Source organism: Bactrocera dorsalis, chromosome 4, assembly GCF_023373825.1.
Source record: "Bactrocera dorsalis isolate Fly_Bdor chromosome 4, ASM2337382v1, whole genome shotgun sequence".
NCBI lineage: Eukaryota > Metazoa > Arthropoda > Insecta > Diptera > Tephritidae > Bactrocera > Bactrocera dorsalis.
Window position 1 is genome coordinate 7,880,379 of NC_064306.1, and position 19,982 is coordinate 7,900,360.

The window sequence follows — 19,982 nt, forward strand, 5'->3', positions numbered from 1 at the left end:
AAGAAGCGCGCTGATAACAACACTAATATGCATAATTTACACGGCGAAGTGGATATAACGACCGGCGTTTGTGGCGCGCATAAGGTGGAATGAGATAAGCGCTTTTTTGGCGCTAAAGTACTGTTAGTTTAACAATTTCAAGCTTTAATTACATATTCTTTATTTTTTTTTATAAAATTTTATTTTACCTTATACTCCTATGTACATATGTACATATGTAAGTATGTACTCGTAAAACTTGATAATCAAAGAGAGTTTAACGGTTATGCAAGGTGAAGATATGAGCATTATTTTTTAGCATTAAACATTTTTTTTAATATACTTTAAAAATCAGAAAACGACTTATTATAAGTGTATAATGACGCTGAAGTGCTGTTAGTTTAACAATTTTAAAATTTAATTAATAATTTTATTTTATTTTTGTGAAACTAGCTGTAAGAAGAACCGTTAGATATGCGAAGTCAAGACGTCGAGTACTAATTTTTTGTGAAATTCAAAAATGTGTAAATTTTTTTGTTGTAAAAATTAAAAAAAAGTTTTAATCTGCCCAAAAAAATAATATTAACAGCAATATTACGTCTAAAACTATGTACATACATACATACGTATGTATGTATATGGTGGTATTTATTAGTAATTTTAAATGAAAATCGCGCTTTTTGTACTGTTTATTACTCAGTATGTTATGTACATATTATGTATTTACGAGCATAAATATATTTTACATACATATGTACTTATGTATTTAAAAAAAAAAATTTCCCCCATTACTTTCCATCATCGGCCGCCAGCAAGTGCAATCGAAATTTCATACAATAAATATTGCATTATGCAATTTAGATTTATTTGTCAAAACACAGCATTTTCTGCAATTTGCCGGTATTTTTAATCACAAATTCAGCACAGCAGCAGCAGCATTTGATTATGCTGCCCACCACTAAATCCCCCATAGCTGTCGCCAGAGCAGCCCGTTTGGCTCTCACGTTCACCTGCATTATGTCGGATCGCTGTCAATTGTCAAGTGTAAACGAAAACTGCAGTCGTTGTGCATCAAAGGTAACAACAACATAAGTAAAAAAATAGAAAGCAAAGGAAATGAAATTGAGAATAAAAATTAAAATCAACGCACAGTGTGCATTAAACCGCACTATGCTTGTTCAATCAAGAAGTAGCAATAAAATTCAAATGCACTATTGCTCTTAGTGTGCGTAGCGATTCTATTTGTTTCAACTAAAAGCAATTTGATGAGCGTTAGTAATAAAAATAGCTTAATATTATAATATATTTCTTACAAATTGTAAGCTATCTTTCAGTAAAAAAAACTGGTTAAATTGGAGTATTGATTAACACCTAAATGCTGTTAAGGTCAAGCAAGCATATCGTTCTATAAATTTGTGTGTTACGTTAACGCAACGTATGTACATACTTATGTACTTGTGAACGTGAAATATTTTGCTGTTTATTTTCGTAAAAATAGTCTATGATTATGTTTTTATATTTTATTTTTTTTAAATAATCTATGTTTAAGTATTTTATAATTATATAAAATACCTGCATTTTAATTATCTTATCGAAATACTATGTGGGTATATACAATTTTTTCCTAACAGTTGTGCCCACAGTACAATTGCAAGCACACAGTCTGAAATCAAATTGCCCTCTTGCCATGAACAAAGTGGAAAAAAATTCCTCAGATATAAAGTAAAAACAATATACAACAAAAATATTACAAACGCAGCCATAAGAACAACAACTATAATACATACATTTGTATGTAGATGAAGCAACACTGTGAGTTTCACAGTGGTGAAACCACACTGCGAAGGAGCACACAAAAAGGGGAAGAAAAAATAAACGAGTAAGCAAGAAATGGGGGAAAATAAGCAGCACATATAGGGTGCGAACATACTAATATATATACATATGTATATATATGTTAAGTATATCTTGTGTGTATATACTGACAATGTATTTTGCCTGAATATAAATTTAATATAAAAATTTGTGCAAAAATACAACTACCCGAAACTCTGATATTTTCTTAGCTATAATTTTCTACACTATCGCAAAAATTTTCATAAGCAGTTATTTACGGCTGCACACCCTGTAGCACGTAATCTGGAAATAATACGAGCTAAAATGTATATAGCACACAAGCAAGCATTGAAGCAGACTGTCGACAGGCAAGCAATCGACAACGGGTATCACAGATAGCTCTTGTGAAAACGAGCGCTGTGTGGGGTAGCAAAGAAGTGTAAATTGTATGAGTGTGAGCGAGCTCGCAATATGAAACTTTAGTATTGTAAATGGATAGTGGAAAGTATGGAGGAGACGAAGCGATACGATGGCGTTTGCCAAATGAGTGACGATAGTTGAAGTAGAAGGTTGTAAAATGACATTTCAACCGTTTCGGTGATCAAAGAAAATTGATTAACGCGCCAAAAGTAGCAAAAAATATAATTGAAGTGCAAAGAAATGTCAGTAGCAAGTGCAACACTGCACCCAAGTGTCAAATTTGAAGCTAAAACCAATTAGACTAAAAAGTACAAATTTATTTAGAAAGCCAAAAAAATTATTTTATAAATACATATTTAAAAGTGTAGAGAAATCCAAGAGAAACATTTGTATAAAAATATCTATACAATAGAGAATATATTGTATGAAAAAGAGAAATCCAAATACATCTGCAACGAATAAAACGAACATTTCATATACGGCAAGCGTATATAAGCGTTCGGAATTCAGTGGAAGTGGCATGTGAAATATAGAAAAACAGGTACAAGGCAAACGATAGCAACAACAAAAGCGAACTGTAATAACACAGGGTTGTATGTGTGCACATAATAAAATAACACAGCCCAACACAGTTCACCACACCACAGGTAGTAGTGGTAGACAGAGAGAGTAAAGTCTATATACAAAATTTACGTTATATGTGTGCGTCATCTCGCTTTGGCCTTGTTTGACAGTTCGTAATTTGACTTGGGCACAGTCGTCTCTGTGCAATAATGCTATCTGGCTGTAGCGAATTAAGTGAAGATTTTAAATTTGTACGGAGCTGTTTGTGAAAAGTTGACAATGTTGTAAAATGTTTTTAACTCGATATAAAACAATTTAAAAAGTTTGAGAAATGTACCCAAGCAACCAGTGTGGTTCAAAATAATCGCCCATATAAGTAAACTTGAAACCGTTTTCAAATGCTAGCACCACTACTGCACATAAAAACGCTCCAGAGGTGGTAAATATATGAGAAGTTTTTGGTTTGTGCAGAGCAGTCGTTTAATTTAACCAACGCGAAAAGTGACGAAAGAAATATTCTTTCCTACGATTTGATTGTCAAAATCAATACAAACGGAAATAAAATTTTATAATTGAACAAAATTTCTCTAGACGTGTAAAAAAATTAATTTGATATAAAGACAAGAGGCAACCAACAACAACGAAAGCAAAGGAGTGACAACGAATAAAGGGAAGTGTCAAAGCAAAAAAAAACTAAAGTAAATAACAGAAGGAAAATAAGCAAAACTGAAAACAGACAGAAAGTTGTGAAAATAGTGCTGTAAATAAATGCTTTGCTCTGGTGAAAAAGCAGACGTCGCTATTAAATTGTACGAAGAAAAACTGTAAAGCAAATTAAAAAAGAAAATTTAAATAGACACAAATACATGCTTTATGCGACATACCAGTTGTGTAGTATTGCCCATCTCTTTCTCTCCAATTGCGAACAGTGGATGATGTGCCTGCGCTCCAGCTGTCATGTATTAAATACAGCAATAAATTACATACGAACGGAAACCCTGACGGCAGTGGCTGCAACAACTGACGAGTGCAAATGTCAAGCTGGTTTTATATCAAACAAAATAGCAACAAGAACAACATAAACAACAACTTCTCCAAAGCAATCCATAACAACACTTTACTACAAAAAATTGGTTGCAGTAAACCCAATAAAATAAAAATTTAACAAATGACAAAATGTTGCAACAAGAGCATCGCCAAATAAGCCATGGCAAAAGTATGCATCATCTAACATTCCCCACAAACTACAAACAAACAATGAACAATTTGATCAAAGCTAAAAACAATTCGACAACATTCACTCCAGTCAGCACAACAATACTTGACTCAAGTAGCCGCAATCAGGAGCAACTGCAACAAACAGCGCGCACAAGCGTAAATTACACAGATAATACGATGGATTCAACTGCCACAGTAGCAAGACCGCCCACACAGAGTGTTGGCAATTACGGTGGCAACAACACATCACCTTCAACAATGGGTGTCAATTTACGCGTCACTGGCCAATGCAGCCAGGGTGGACGTAAATATATGGAAGATTACTTCTCGGTTGCCTATCAACAGTCGGAGAATGCCAAGGATCTTGAATATGCATTTATTGGCATTTACGATGGCCATGGTGGCGCCGAGGCAGCTACATTTGCCAAAGAGCATCTAATGATGCAGATTATTAATCAGAAGGCTTTCTGGTCTGAATCGGATCATGATGTATTACGAGCAATACGCGAAGGATATATTGCCACACACTATGCGATGTGGCGAGATCAAGGTACTTAAACCAAACTATCTTACATGTAGTCATTTACTGACGTAGGTTATTTGATTAATTTGATTGGTTTTAAGATTTTGGGAAGCACTAACTTAAATTTTTATAAACAACCATGAGTATTCACTTGAAGAAGGTAATTCAAGTTTATTAATAATAATAAAAATGAGCTTAGTTTATAAAATAATTTCCTTATTATACCATCTATATACACGCGACTACAGCGCGTTTTGAGATATCGACCTGAAATTTTGCTCACGCCCTTTTATCCACAAGAAGCTGCTCATTTTTCGGAGCCGTCCATATCGTGTCATTATACCATGTAGCTGCCATACAAATTCAAAGATCGAAATCAAGTTCTTATATTATTTGACAAACCAGCAATGGTTCCATATATAAATTGTTTATATCGGACCACTATGGCATTCATATATGTATGTATCTAAACTGGTCGATCAATATTAAGTTCTTATACAGAACCTTTCTTATTTGGGAATGATATTAAAGCTTCGGTGCAACGAAGTTAGCGTTTTTTCTTTTTTCATTAAACTATAAAAATATGTACTCATAAAATTATTATTAAATGCATTTAGTGAAGTAACAATTCACCAAATACATATTTTTTATTATGTTCATTGCCTCACAACCGTTCAGTAAATTTCACCACTCATCTGTTCTGTGCCTATATTAAATAACCTTAATTCGTAGCGATTTAAATATAAGTTTTCCCCCATCGTTTACTTAAGAAACATACTGTGCACGAAGGAAAAGTGTACTAGGCACGACGAAATCCACAGTGGAATATTCCACACACAAACCGAAAGCACAGAAAATGTATAGAAACGAGTAACTGAAAAAGTAAAGTATATAAAATGTTCAGTGTAGAAGTAGCATGACAACACTGTCATATAGTCGAGAGAAATGGGAGCGACTCGTATGTCGATACAGGTTTTGGTTGTGTGTGTGCTTGCGATGAAGGCATTTAGCTGTGGTGACTTCACTTATATAAATTGCATTTTGTTGTTGCCCTTGCAATGTGTCAAAATGAGTAAAATGGTGGTGTGTTTTATAATATATAAATATTACTGTTGTATATATACGCTGTATGGGGTATTTTGAAGTGGTAGGATGATGGTACAGTGTTGCCTAGCTGCCTAGCAGAGGTATAAATGAGTGGTGGTTTATTATAGTAGGCGGTAGATGTAGTGGTGTGTGGGTAGTAAATAGCATAATACCGGAGTGAAATCTTTTGAAGTAAATTTTGTATTGCAATCGATTTAATCTCTTTAGAGAATATGTAACGAACTTTCTTTATTATATTCATAAATGTTGAAAATTTTGTATAGGCTCTTTTTATTTATTGTTTATACGTTTTTCTTATTTTATATTCAACCTTTTTTGAAATTTGCATTTTTATATAATTCAATTTGTTTCTACTCCTTCGCATTCAAATTTTGCGTTTCGTGTGTCTTTAACTATCTTATGCACTGTACGTACGTTTATCTAGAACTCAGCTATTTTAAATTTGTTGTTAAACTAATCAAATGTACTTTCTAAACTTATAAATTAAGCTAAATATACATACGTACATATAAGTTAAAAGAAAACGTTAATTGAATTTGCAATTTGTGCTGTAAGTTTTTCCCGTCGTTTCCAGATGCAACTCTGTGTGCTATAATTCACCTTTTCCTCCGCCGTTCACATTTATTGCAAATTTTCATTTACCCGTGGCCTTAAAATATACCCCACTCTGTGGTGTTAAGTAGATTACTCACCTTTCAAATAAACACCGCGTTTATCAAGCAGATGTTGACATTTGTAATCCCACTAAAATTTTCATGTTTTCTTTGCATACATATTGGAAATTGTATCATGCTATTTGTCACGCTCGCTCACTCTGCATTTTTGATTATAATCTGAAGGTTTCTTTCGAATTAGTCTTTACACATCAATGTTACTCCTGCAAATAGTGAAACACTGGTACTTTGACTTTTTGACGTTAACGCGGATGTAAACAAAAAACGTACCACTTGTGTTATGGAATGTCAAAGGTGTGAGTGGGGGTGGAGATGTAGATTTGTTTTCTTTTAATTTTTGTTTTGTTTACTTATTCGTTAGGCTTTTAGCAAAAATTAAAACGAATATTGTAGTAAAAGTTTAACTTAAACATGCAAGCGCTTTAATATAGTATATTAAATAAGTACTTATTTTCAATATAAATGTTTTTATCTTTTTGGGTTTTTACAGAAAATTGGCCCAAAACAGCAAATGGCTTGTTGAGCACAGCCGGCACTACCGCCACCATCGCCTTTATACGTCGTGAGAAGATATATATTGGCCATGTTGGTGATTCGGGTATTGTGCTCGGCTATCAGAATGAGGGTGAGAAATATTGGCGTGCTCGACAGTTGACTGTTGATCATAAGCCTGAATCGACAGAGGAACGAGCACGTATACAACGCTCTGGGGGCAAAGTGGTAGTCAAATCCGGTGTGCCACGTGTCGTTTGGAATAGACCGCGTAATGGTAAGCTTGAATACAATATAAAAGAAATCGTGTGAATTATAATTCTAAATAATACTTTTTATATAGCGGGTCATAGAGGTCCAATACGTTGCAACACACCCGTCGATGAGGTACCATTTTTGGCTGTGGCACGTAGTCTGGGGGATTTATGGAGTTATAATTCCAAACGTAACGTGTTTGTTGTTAGTCCAGATCCAGATGTACAAGTGATAAAAATAAATCCAAAGACTTTTAGGTAGGTTGTTCGTAACATTATGTATGTTATACAGCTCTGTGTATTTTTTTGATAAACTACTTTCGTGCATATTAGTTTATTACTAACATTCTTTTACGTTTGCAGATGCTTAATTTTCGGCACAGACGGTCTGTGGAATGTTGTCACACCGCAAGAAGCGGTCGACACCGTCTATGAAAGAGAATGTATTAACGAGCGTCTACAAGCATATACAAATGCCGAAAATGGTAATAACGAATGGACGAATCCCAGTAAAAGTTTAGTAGAGCGAGCTTTGAAAACGTGGTCGTCGAAAAAAATGCGTGCTGATAACACTTCCGTAGTCACTGTCATACTGTATCCATCTGCCAATGACACAACAAACACTAACTCGGTGGCACCCAACACGCTCTCCTACAATAACTTGCCAAAGGATAGTTGTGGACTCGAATATACGGAGGTATGCGCTGAAGTGCCCGCATCCGAAAGTTATGGTATTTCGTACGAAGAAATCGCAGAAAAGCACACAATGCCTGAAGCCTTCCGGAATTTTGATTATTTGATCGATGAAGAAGCTATTAATGCATCACTGCAAATGCAGCACGAAGAGAATTGTGAGCGTAAATATTGTAGTGAAGAAATGTCCTATTGGAATAACTGGAGTTGGGAGGAGCATCAATCGGATTGTGCTGGTGATTATAATCACCATGTGTCCACTTTGGCCACAAGTAGTGATGTTAGCATTTGTAGCAAAGCCATAGCAAGTCACAACACGTTGTGCAATACTAATGGTACTATAACAGGTGATAGCGATGAAAATGCCGTGGATGGCGTACACACATGTGCAGTTAATGATAATGCAGAATGTGAGGCAGCTGTTTTGAAATACGCACATTACAATGCTGACGCGTCAAATGCGTCGAGTGATGTTAGCAATGAATTGGGCAATGCGGGTTTTATGACATTCGCTGAATCGTATAATTCATTTTTGAATGAACATATGTCACATGACAGCACCAACAGTTCAAATTCCAATTCTAATTGTCAAATTATTAGCGGTACGAGTGAGATATTACAAGAACAACAGTTGTATCAACAGCAATGCATGTCCGAGGAGGAAGGTTATTCACTAACCAAGCTGGAAACACGGCGTGAGCAACAGCGCTGCACCAGTGGTGTACAAACCTTTAAAATTTTCCAAACACTTGACACAAGCGGCACCAGCTACGTGCCGCAACGCGTAGATCAACAAGAAAACAATCTGCAGCGTGTGGTTGAGCAAACGTCACGAGAAAATTCAAACTTGCAGCTTCACACAACTGCCACAGCGCAACTTACAGTTGAAGAAACTCGGGAACTGGAGGCTGCGCTCACCTGGGAACCATCGGAATGTGCGCCACTGGCTACAACAATCAATCAGTATCTCACTTATCCAGCTGAACATCAAAAGCCTTTGGAGCTAAATTCGCTGCTGCAACAAGAACGCGAGGAGGAGCAGCAAGTCGCTTATGAGAGACTCGAAATGCAGCGACGCCTCGCACAAGCAAATGTGATTAAGGTAGCGACAGTGCACGCTGAACGCACTGACAGTAAAATTGAAGCTGAACAGCCTGCCACTTTACCTATTGAAGAAGTTGAGGATGTGTTGGTCGAGGAGTATATCGAGGAAGACGACGTCGAAAGTGCTGAACTAGAACTAACGGAAGCGTTAAATACGGTACAAAAAGACGCAAGAGTACAAATTAACGAAATCTCGTCCAGCATGTCAGAACATACGAATTGCGAAAGCAGTATCAGCAGTACTCATAATGAACTGTTAGCGCCCACTGCTGCAACGCCAAGCCAAAAACCACAAATTATTGAGAAAATCGAAAAGATTGAAATACTGCCACAGAAATTGCCAACAAAATTGGAGCGTTTGTCCAGCCATACGCTACTAACGACACAGAAAACACCACGCCACCCACAGTACAAAAAGGCTACAGGCAACGCAGCAGTTGTGTGTACAGCGTCAACATCGGCGGCAAGCCATAAGCCAAGTGAAAAGGTCAAAGTTACATCGTACGACTTTACCTCACGTCCACCCAAAGCGTGTCCAGCGCGCACCTCGCTCAAGCGCTCGCAGACGCAATTTCCCAATATACCAAACGAGAATGCACGCGCCGCAAGTGAGTCGACATCATCGCATGCGCTCAGCAAACGCCGGCGCTATGACGCCTACAACGACTATGTGCTGGGAGCGGTTAGCAGTACGAGCAATAAAACTATTATGGACGTCGATAACACAAACAGCACTAGCAACAACTGCCGCAATCGGCGCTGTAACACCAACGCGTCCATGGTGCATTCCAGTAGTACCAACTGTGGCACTATCACTTTGGAGAAACGCCAACTGCGCAGCAATAGCGGCATTGTGGACTACTCCAAGCGTACATTACGCACACGCAATTCGCTCAGCAAAGACTTAAAAGCAAAAGCATCACTAACATCAACAATGCGTCGTGTGACCTCACAATTCTTGCATGAGACCGCCGTCAGTCTAATGAGCAGCAGCTCTGCGCTAGCGCAACAGCGCCAACAACAACGCAGCACAAATGGCGGCGCTAGCAGCGGCATGGCGTTGAACAGAAGCGGCAGCGGCACGAACAACCATAGTTGCAGTAGCAGCGGCAGCGTTGGACGACGAGCGCGTGCGGAAAAACTCTTAACGACGAGCACGGACAATTTGGAGGCTGCCTTCTCGCACGTGATCAATTTGCGTTCGCGCAAAGTGGCACATTTCGCTGTGGCTGCAGCAGCAGCGGCGGCCGCTGTCAATCACACACAAACGACGCGACGCGCGAAAGGCATTGTCGGCAGTAGTCCACTGGTCACTACATCGGCGTCCACAGTGCTGCGCCGCGAACGGCATAATTTGCGCAGTTTGAGTACGCGCAACGCTGCCAGTCCGCCCGGTCTGATGTCTGCCAACGGGCAGCGCGATTATGCTTATAGTAAGACCCAAACGCGCAGCGGTTTGCATGCAACCGGCATGTGCGCATACAGCTTGACGTCCAACGCGGCGCCCACTTCTAAATTGCTCAATGGCACAGCGGGTGTGAATGCGGCTACGCGGCCGCGTACACACGCGCTGCTCCTGGCGAAGCAGTCGGTGGGCGCTGGCAGTGGCGGTGCTGTGTCCGCAAGCGGCATGCTGGGCGTACGTGGCGGCAGCAGTGCCACAACCTCCTTGGCAACGCCCACTTCGTACGCCAAACGCACGACAGCGTTGCGCAGTGGCGCGGTGGGAAGCGGCAGCGCAAGCACCATTATGCTGACTCGTAGTGGCGGACGCAATGGTAGAAGACTGAATCGTTAAATGTTGTGAGCGGAAGCACTACCATTCGGTATGTGCGGCGCGGCGACTGCGCGCGGTGATTGTGAAGTTATTAGTACAAAAATGCCTGAGAGCAGGCTAGACGCTTTTACTTGTTCAGGTTTGCAAAATTAACAAAAAAAAAACCAAAACCAAAAACAATAAATAAACGTTGTTGACATTGCAATATTTGTTCGTGGTGCAAACCGCCACCTGACACAAAACTGTGGAAAGAAAAAATATTTTTTCTGTATATCAAATTGTTTTGTTGGTTTCCTCTATATCTAATTTTTTATACCGCAAATTTTTCGCTTACTTGAAACTTACATAAAAACGTTCTGAAAAAAGCAAAAATGTAAAGCAAATGCAATATTTATTAGTAATCATATGTTTATATAGAAGGTCTATGCATTATTGGCCTCAATTTTTATGGTTCGAAATAAAGCAATGGAAAATCGTAAAAGCGCGCATTAATTGCACTTGCAAAGCCTCTGTGTAACGGTGAAATAGTCTCTTGTGTGTGGTTGAAAAAACATGTGAACTAAAAAATTATAAACTTTCCTTTCACCGCTCTGATTTCCACATAAATCAAAAGTATTTGTATTAAGCGTTAAGCTTTAATTAAAACATAAAAGATTAACTATTGTTCATAGTATGCTATAAATTGTAAAAGATGCTACTAGTGTTAAGCATTAATTATAGGCATTAAATTTAGTTTTTTATATTCGCATAATACATACACACACATGTACATATATATACATATAATTTAGTTAACAAAAGATATTTGTTCGTAAGCGCGCCATTGACATAAAATTTAGCATTATTTTAAATAGTAGTAATATTTATTAAAATATAATTAGAACGCATAAATTTGTTGAAATAATGCAAAAACCGAAATGAACAAAAATTAAGCGTTTAGGCAAACCGAAACTCAAACAACTTAGATTTACGAACATACACACATACACACATTGGTTTAGTTTTTATTTCAACGTAATTTCATTTGCGTTTTAGGAAAGTATGTACCTTCTATTTTGAATTCTCTATTATTACTTTATTTAAAAAATTTATTTATTTGGTGCTACGCCTATTTCTAGTAAACACGTTGTTTTTCGCACACTTGTAATACAATTTGAATTATTTTTCATTTTCATACAATATTTAAATAATTGATTGGCTACAAAACTAAATAAATAAAAGAGCCTGAGGGCCGAAAAATTAAACTTGAATTCTATAATTTTACATATATTTTTTAAATATATTTTTGTCATAATTTTTTTAATAAATTTTTTTAATATATTTTTTATATTTTTTTTTAATATATTTTTTCTAATATATTTTTTCACATATTTTTTTAAAATATATTTTTATAAATATATAATTTTTTTAATACAAACTACAAGCATAAATAAAATTTAGTTTTCAAAATTATTATTATTATTTTTTTCAACTCGAATACTTCCGTTTTTTATTTACTAAATTTTCATCTAAAATTGTCTTTAATATTTAATTTTTTTTTAATATATTTTACGATTATTAACAGTTTTATACTTCTTTGATACATATTAAACAAAAGTTTTTAAATACTGTGCTTAATTTTACATAATTTAGAACTTTTTTGAACGGATATTTTTTAAATTTATAATTTGTTGGTGATTTATTTTTTAAGTTTTCAATTTTGTGACGATTTGAGTTTTTTGGAAATATTAAATTATTTTTTACATTTATTATTCAATTATTTTAAATCAAATGTTTTTCTGTATTCTTTATATTTAATTATTGTTATTTTTTTTAATATTTTTTATTTATTTATTTTTTTTTTGGTTTTATTTCAAAATATTTTTAGATGTTTTGATTAATTTTTCCAATAGTTTTTGAACGTAAATTTCTTTGGTATTCATAGTATTGTCAGATTATTTTCTGTTTAATATTCTTTTTTACTTTGTTTTACTTTTTGGTGAGCAATTAGTTAATTTAAAATTTCTAAAATTGGTACTTCTCGTAAAAATTATTTTCTGTCGTAATATTTTCACAGTCATTTCATACCATTTTTTCTAACTGTATTACTAGATCTTAATTTTGCTATACTATTAAGCATATTTTATAAAAAAAATAGATTAATAAAATGTAATTTAAATTTTAGATTTCTATTAGTTTGTATTAATTAATTAGTTGTACGAATTTCATCTGAGTTCTAGTGTGTAATGTTTATGTGACGTTGATGAACGTGGTGTATGAAATATAGAAATACGCGCAAAGTTGAAAAATGTAAAAATAAACAATAAATATATTTTTTATGAAATGAAGAAATACATACAATAAATATCTCGACTTTGTTTTGTTGAAAAGAAATGAGAACAGTTTGTCATCGAACGAGCGCTGTCAATTCCGATAACAGAATCGATTGCAGTGTGAATATGGGTTTTTGTGATAGTAAAATTTTTACTTTTTATTTTTTTAAAATTGAAAATATTATTTTCTGCTTAGTAAAAGTATGCAAAAGCGAAAAAATATTAATTCTATAACAAATTATTTTTTAATTTTTAACTTTATGTATTGGAGCTAAAATTGTTATTTTTTATTATTTCCGGTAGTTAAACATTCAAAATAAATTTTAATTCGGTTCTTGGCATTCAACACTTTTTTGCTTTTAATCCGGCATTTGGGATTTGTTTTTATTTGTGATTACAATACATCAAATTCTGTCATTAAGCGCAACAAATATTTTGATTTATATTTGCTTATACAATCATATACAATCATGTCAATATAGATAATGTGTATTTCCCATTTACTCAGCTCACACCGTTCTAATTGAGTCAGCGAGAAAAACAAATTAGACTAACAATTGTGCTTATAAATTAATAATTTCTATTGAATTAGAAAATTTCCCAAGCATGATTATTGGCAGCTGTAAACAAGTGTTAAATGATGCGTTTTTGACAGCTGAAGTGTTAACGGACGAAATGGATCACATGTAAAATCACGCTTAAACAATAAATTAATAAAAACATGTTTAACGACTGTTACTTTTACTTTTATTGTCTGCTCAATAACAAAAAATGCACTGCTTAAATTAAAATTGTATGCATGAAATAAAAAAATATAATGATTATAAAATGTTTTATGGCCGATTTTAAAGTTCAACGAGCGTGCACATTTGTTGGTATTTTTAATTATCACATTAATTTAAATTACTTCCTTTACAAGGCGACTTTCGTTAAATAAGTATTTTAAGTGTTTCTGTTTGCTATATAACTATATCCTTAGGGGTTAAAAAATTATTATTTAACTTTTTACAACATGCTTAAGGCTTAGTTGCTTTTATAAGAAGTTAAAGACGAATCCTCAAAAAAAAAAAATAAGTTTCAAATATTCAAATATATTCCGAACCTTATAACATGTGATTTATAGTATGCATGTACATACATATGTGCATACATATGTCTATAAGTCTAAATTTATGTGACGCCGAAAAAACGTGATCCTAATATTGAGGTGCAGTGTTGTCTGTACATACATATCTATTATGAGTATTTTGTCCATAATTTTGTCAGGGGATAATTTGTACAGTTATGGTTGTACGGAAACCGAAGACTTATGCAACGAACTGGCAATAATAATAATTTGCCAAAATAAAATCCTCGTAATGCAATACCTTTAATGAAAATAGTTAAAACGAATTTCGACATACATACATATCTACTTTATTTTTTATTATTAATTATTTTTTTTATTAATTATTTTTTTATTATTAATTATTTTTCTATTATTAATTATTTTTTTATTATTAATTATTTTTTATTATTAATTATTAATTATATTGAGTACTCTGTCCATAATTTTGTCCGGGGATAATTTGTACAGTTATGGTTGTACGTAAACCGAAGACTTATGCAACGAACTGGCAATAATAATAATTTGTCAAAATAAAATGCTCGTAATGCAATATCTTTAATGAAAATACTTAAACTGAATTTCGACATACATATCTACTTTATTTTTTATTATTAATTATTTTTTTATTATTAATTATTTTTTTATTATTAATTATTTTTCTATTATTAATTATTTTTTTATTATTAATTATTTTTTATTATTAATAATTTTTTTTAAATACATATGTATATATTTATTTTTTTTTTGTAATTTTTCTACAATTTTTATGAACATATATTTTTTTCCTTAATTTTTTTTTAAATTGTTTATTTTTTATATTTATTTATTTATTTTTTATATTTATTTATTTATTTTTTATATTTATTTATTTATGTATTTTTTTATATTTATTTATTTATTTTATTGTTTTTACATATTTATTAATTTTGTATATTTATTTATTGGCTTGTTATATTTATTTCTATTATTTTATTGCATATATTTTTTCATATTTATTTACTTTCTTTTTATTTTTTTTTATTTACTTATTTTTTTTTTTGTTATTTTTCCTTATTTATTTGCAGTTACATTTTTTGGTTTTTCCACAAACCTACAACATATTCTACGAACATCACACAATTGGTCTAATTGGCATCTCTAATGTATAACATTGACGTTTGTAGTCGTTTGCGCCCATTACCATCCAAACATAACCGATGTAACGTTTCTTGTTTATACTTGCATTTTTGGGGATTTACCCACAGTTGTAGAAAAGTGGTAAATTTTTTACGCGTGAAGTGCACACAAACAGTGTTTGCGGACGTCAATGCTGCACACAGCTGCAGCACCTGTTCCACGCTTGTGCTTTTTATCAATATTAAATTTAAATTATGCAGCGTGACAGTTTCTGCGAATGTTATAAGCAGCCGAAGTTGTTGTTTAACTGTAAACAGGTTCACCGTGTGGTTATTGTAGTGAATTGGGAACGCTATGACGTTTCTGTTTTTTTTGTTGATTTATACACACTTCCATTCATTTAACCATGCTGGAGATTTGAGGGAATTCCCAAAAGCACGAAATCTCGCGTATTTGGTAGTTAATGATGCTAATTGATATGCGATTACTAAGCAGCTTTCTGAGTCATGGCAGAATTTTTGAAACGTAAGTAATTTATTTATTCTTTATAAATTTGTAAATTTTATTGCTCAATGAACTGTTGGCTGAAGCTGGTTATTAAAATCTTTTAATTATTTAATTTGTGATGTATGCACCTACCTGTACATATGTACATATGTATGTATAAGTGTGTGCGTGAGTTTTTATGTGACTGTGTGTAATTTATGCTGCAAATGACGTTTAATAGCATCCGCTTAAGCATGCAAACCAATTTGCGGCAATTATAGGCGCAAATTAATTGCTTCTAACACACACACACACCTACAAACATATGTACATAAGTATGTAAAGCTAAATGCAACTTATATGCCACATTGCTGAGGGTCATGCGCATGACGGCGTTAAGAACATAACGTAATGTCGCTTAAAAAAATATGAATAAAAAATAACGTAAAAGTAAAGAAAAAGCACAGAGCATTGAAAAGGAGAGTTATTTGTTGTAGTGTGCTATGTGCAAGTAGCTTTTGTAAATCCGGCACAATGGCTCTGGCAACAGGTTTTTTTTTTTTTGTTTTTTCTTCTCACATTGTTGACAATCAGCCGGCTCCGGTGGCAGCAGTGTCTCAACACTGCGCCAATATTGTATTTGCACGCATGGTGTTAGCTAACGGCCGCCTAGACTTAATCACGAAGTCAGCCAAGCGTGACTAAATTGAGGTGAACCAACCAATGGCCAAGACTAGCGCTGTCCCCAATCCCAAAAAAAAAAATAATAATAACTATCTAGTGAACTATCTAGTTGCCATGATATAGGTTATTTATATGTATATGTATGTCTGTATGTATGAATGACTCGTATCTTTGCGCGCAAAGTGACGTCACATGTTAGATAGCATTTCTGATAAATGTTGTAATGATAAGCAATGAAGTTGCATGCGAAAGATGTTCATACTTTGTTTGTCATACTATTATGTATGCATATATGTATGTATGTGGGTAGACATACACATGTATATACTACATACGAGTATATGCATAATTTGTATTTTTTCTTTTTTAATTTTTATTTTTCTTGCTATTTGTTTAATCTTTTTATTTTTTTTTTTTTTTTTTTGATTTAATCAATATATATGTGAAACACTTCTTCAATTCGACTCCTCCACCCACCAAACTGTAGAGTTGTATTTAAAGTATTGCATCATCTCTTGAAAATTGAAATTTCAAATTTTTGTCTCGCAAATTTAATTGTCAAGCCTTAAATACATATTTACTCAATAGTTTGTCATTTTTGAAAATAAAACTTATTTAAATTCACTATAAAGTTTTAGTTAAGTCGCTATGTTGATAATTAAAGCACACAATGGACTGAATAGATGCAATGTCATATACCGTTTATTTAATATGTACCAAAAAGTTGCGCATACGCCCTGGCGTCGGAAAAGTGCCTATTAAATTGAATGAGCGTTGTAGAAATTAAAATTATTTTAAAAAATAACTTACATTTATTTATTTATTTTCCTCTACAAATGGAAGATATTCATATATATGTGCTACCTCACATAAAAATGTCTACGCTATAAACATCTTAAATACGCATATAGAATATTTTATATATTGTATATATGTAAGTGAACCTACAAACCAGTTAATAGCAATTAGTGACTGGTTCTGTGTAATTCATATTATTTAATTTTAATTTATTTTCTTGAAGCCCTTATTAACAAATTAAAACACTTTATAAGCTTAATCGATATGAACGTAGCACGTAACAGCAAATCTGTATCGGAAAAATCAATCAGCTCTACAATCGATTAATGAACTTTTAACGCAGTCGCGGTTTGTATGGTTTAAATGCTTAAGAAAGTAAAATTAAGTTGAAAACAGTACAAAAACATCAAAAACATGCGTGTGTGTACATTAATTTAGATTGACTCACTCAACGTCATGGACCAACCCACAAATCTGGTTGCCGTACCCGAGCAAACGTAACAGACAACAGACGCACAAACGGACAGACATGGAAGAAACCGCAATGGAAACATCCCCGTGTTGTGTGAAAAAACAACAAAAAAATCACATTTATATATTTATAAAAAAACCGCAAGCAAGATGTTTTTATAAAAATTTAAATAAGCGTTTCCGTTCAAAACTGTAAAAAAGTAAAGTAAAGCACAAACGTCTACAGCAAACAAGTTGGTAAGCGAGAAAAACGCTAAAACAAAAGAAAGAGCGCTTATTTTTTGTTATTTTTATCAAACTTAATTTATTAAAATTTAAAATATCTCTGAAATGTTGAACTTCAAAATTAAACATGCATAAATGTGTCTGAACAAAACTGCGCAAAGCAGAAAACAAAACAAAACAAAGCAGAAGACACATAAATTTAAATAAACAAAAATAACTTACATATACATATGTACATATAAAGATATACATACATATGTTTTTATAAACATATATAAACAGTTAATTATGTGGTGGCTTAGCTCATGATGCGAAAACTTTTCGCGTCGGTTAAGAAAATGTGATTACGTCCGATGTGAAGCCAGCACTTAAGATTTGTTACTGACGTAAAGAGTTGTTGGTAGTTTTTCTATGCTTTCTATGTTAACAGATTTTGTTCTTCAAAACATGGGTTTATGTTGTGGACCAAAAATTATTTATTTGATGACGTAGTAAATGAAATTAGATCATATTGTAGTGCTCACGACAGTGGGATAACCGAAACTAGAACTGAACCGGGTTTATACCGGATTATAGACTGTCAAAACGGGGAAAATGCGGAATATTTTCTGTCAATACAATAACAACAATATACATAGTACGTACCACTGCGGCTTCTTTCAGCTTTTCGAACCTCTTGATGATCTTGATTGGCTCTGCTAAAGTTAGACTTTGGTGGACATCTTACCTAGTTCTCCCTACAAAAGGTTGTTAGACGATTTTGCATGTCAGAAATACGAACTGAAATAATTAATGAGGATCGCTATCGACAGGAACTGATCGAATTGAACCGAGCGATTGATGAAAAATGTCCAAAATTCGCGAGGAAACTCGATTCAATAATTTTCCTTCATGAATGCGGTCAGCCTCAAGTTACAAGGCTGGTTAAAAACTATTTTAGCTTTTAGTTTTGGCTCGTCCGACTTATAGCCTAGATTATGCCTCTTCTGATTACCATTTGCTGCGTTCGATGCTCATTGGAATACGTTTCCCATCAGAACAGGATATAATTTTTGTTTTTCTCTGTACATAAACATCATCCAAGGTGGAAATTTTATATTACAATTTTTTACTAATAATATATTATTCACGTAATATGTAGCTCAAAATACTAAATAAAATGAAATATGGTTAATTACCTTGTTTGAAACCTTGTTCACTTCATTTCCTTCCTTCAATGCTTACTTTTACTACGCGAAAGTATTTAAATATAGTATGTGCGTATCTCATACGCCTACTTAACCCTCAGATAGTGTTGTTGTTGTTGCAAATGCTTAACTGCATATTAAAAGGCTAATTAAAACGCAAGAGAAAGATATAGAGAACATATTCTAGTGTAATTTATGTTTAATTAGACTTCCTAGTAAACTTTACATTTTTGTTTGAATTAATAAGCTAATAATAATTGAAAACAACTAAAATACGTAAATGTGAACCATAATTCAACGGGTCAAACGTTAAATAATTATTTCCTAGCAGTCGATTACAAATCGATAAGTAAGAGAAAGGCGTGTGTGAACTTTTGACACGCACATAACTGACAACTAATAAATTAAATAGTAAACAAAGCCAGATGATCAATAGATATGCGATAAGTAATGAAAAGTGAAAAAAATTAAACAAAAAAGTAAAAAAGCAAAGCAAAACATGCGTAAAACTAAATTAATTACTATAACAAGGAAAGTCAAGAGCATGAGCACAGGTGAGCGTTGCAAACGCATTTACATACAAACAAGTGCACAAATAGCAGTTTCGCCCAAGCGCGTGCTGTTACCGAGTGGGCTCGTGCTCGTTGTCTGCCGTCTACCAGCAATGAGCAGCAATGTGTTTGCAGCAACAATCAAAGTCAATCGTCAACAGCAGCAACAGGTTCATTACCTGCTGAATCACGTTTTTGCACGTTTGTTCAAACCGAACATGTATGAAGCACAGTGAATGTTCTTTCCGATATAAATAATATGAATTCAAAGTGTGTTTTTGTTTTATTGGCTTTACGCAAAAGCAGGCGCAAAAAACAAGAATCATATAAAACAACAAAAACAAAAAATATAATTTTAAGAAACAATCAAAATCAGCTGAACTGTAAGATGACGCGGTCGCAG

General features: G+C 33.7%; 1 protein-coding gene across 1 annotated transcript; it reads left to right on the forward strand.

Annotated features, from left to right (window-relative positions):
- The first annotated feature begins 2,166 nt into the window (after window positions 1–2,166).
- LOC105232187 (uncharacterized) lies at window positions 2,167–10,871 on the forward strand. The gene is made up of 4 exons (XM_011213816.4): window positions 2,167–4,567; window positions 6,812–7,090; window positions 7,157–7,325; window positions 7,431–10,871. Exons 1-4 carry the CDS (start codon window positions 3,976–3,978, stop codon window positions 10,660–10,662), a joined length of 4,272 nt encoding a protein of 1,423 aa, XP_011212118.2. The 5' UTR covers window positions 2,167–3,975; the 3' UTR covers window positions 10,663–10,871.
- Window positions 10,872–19,982: the final 9,111 nt, after the last annotated feature.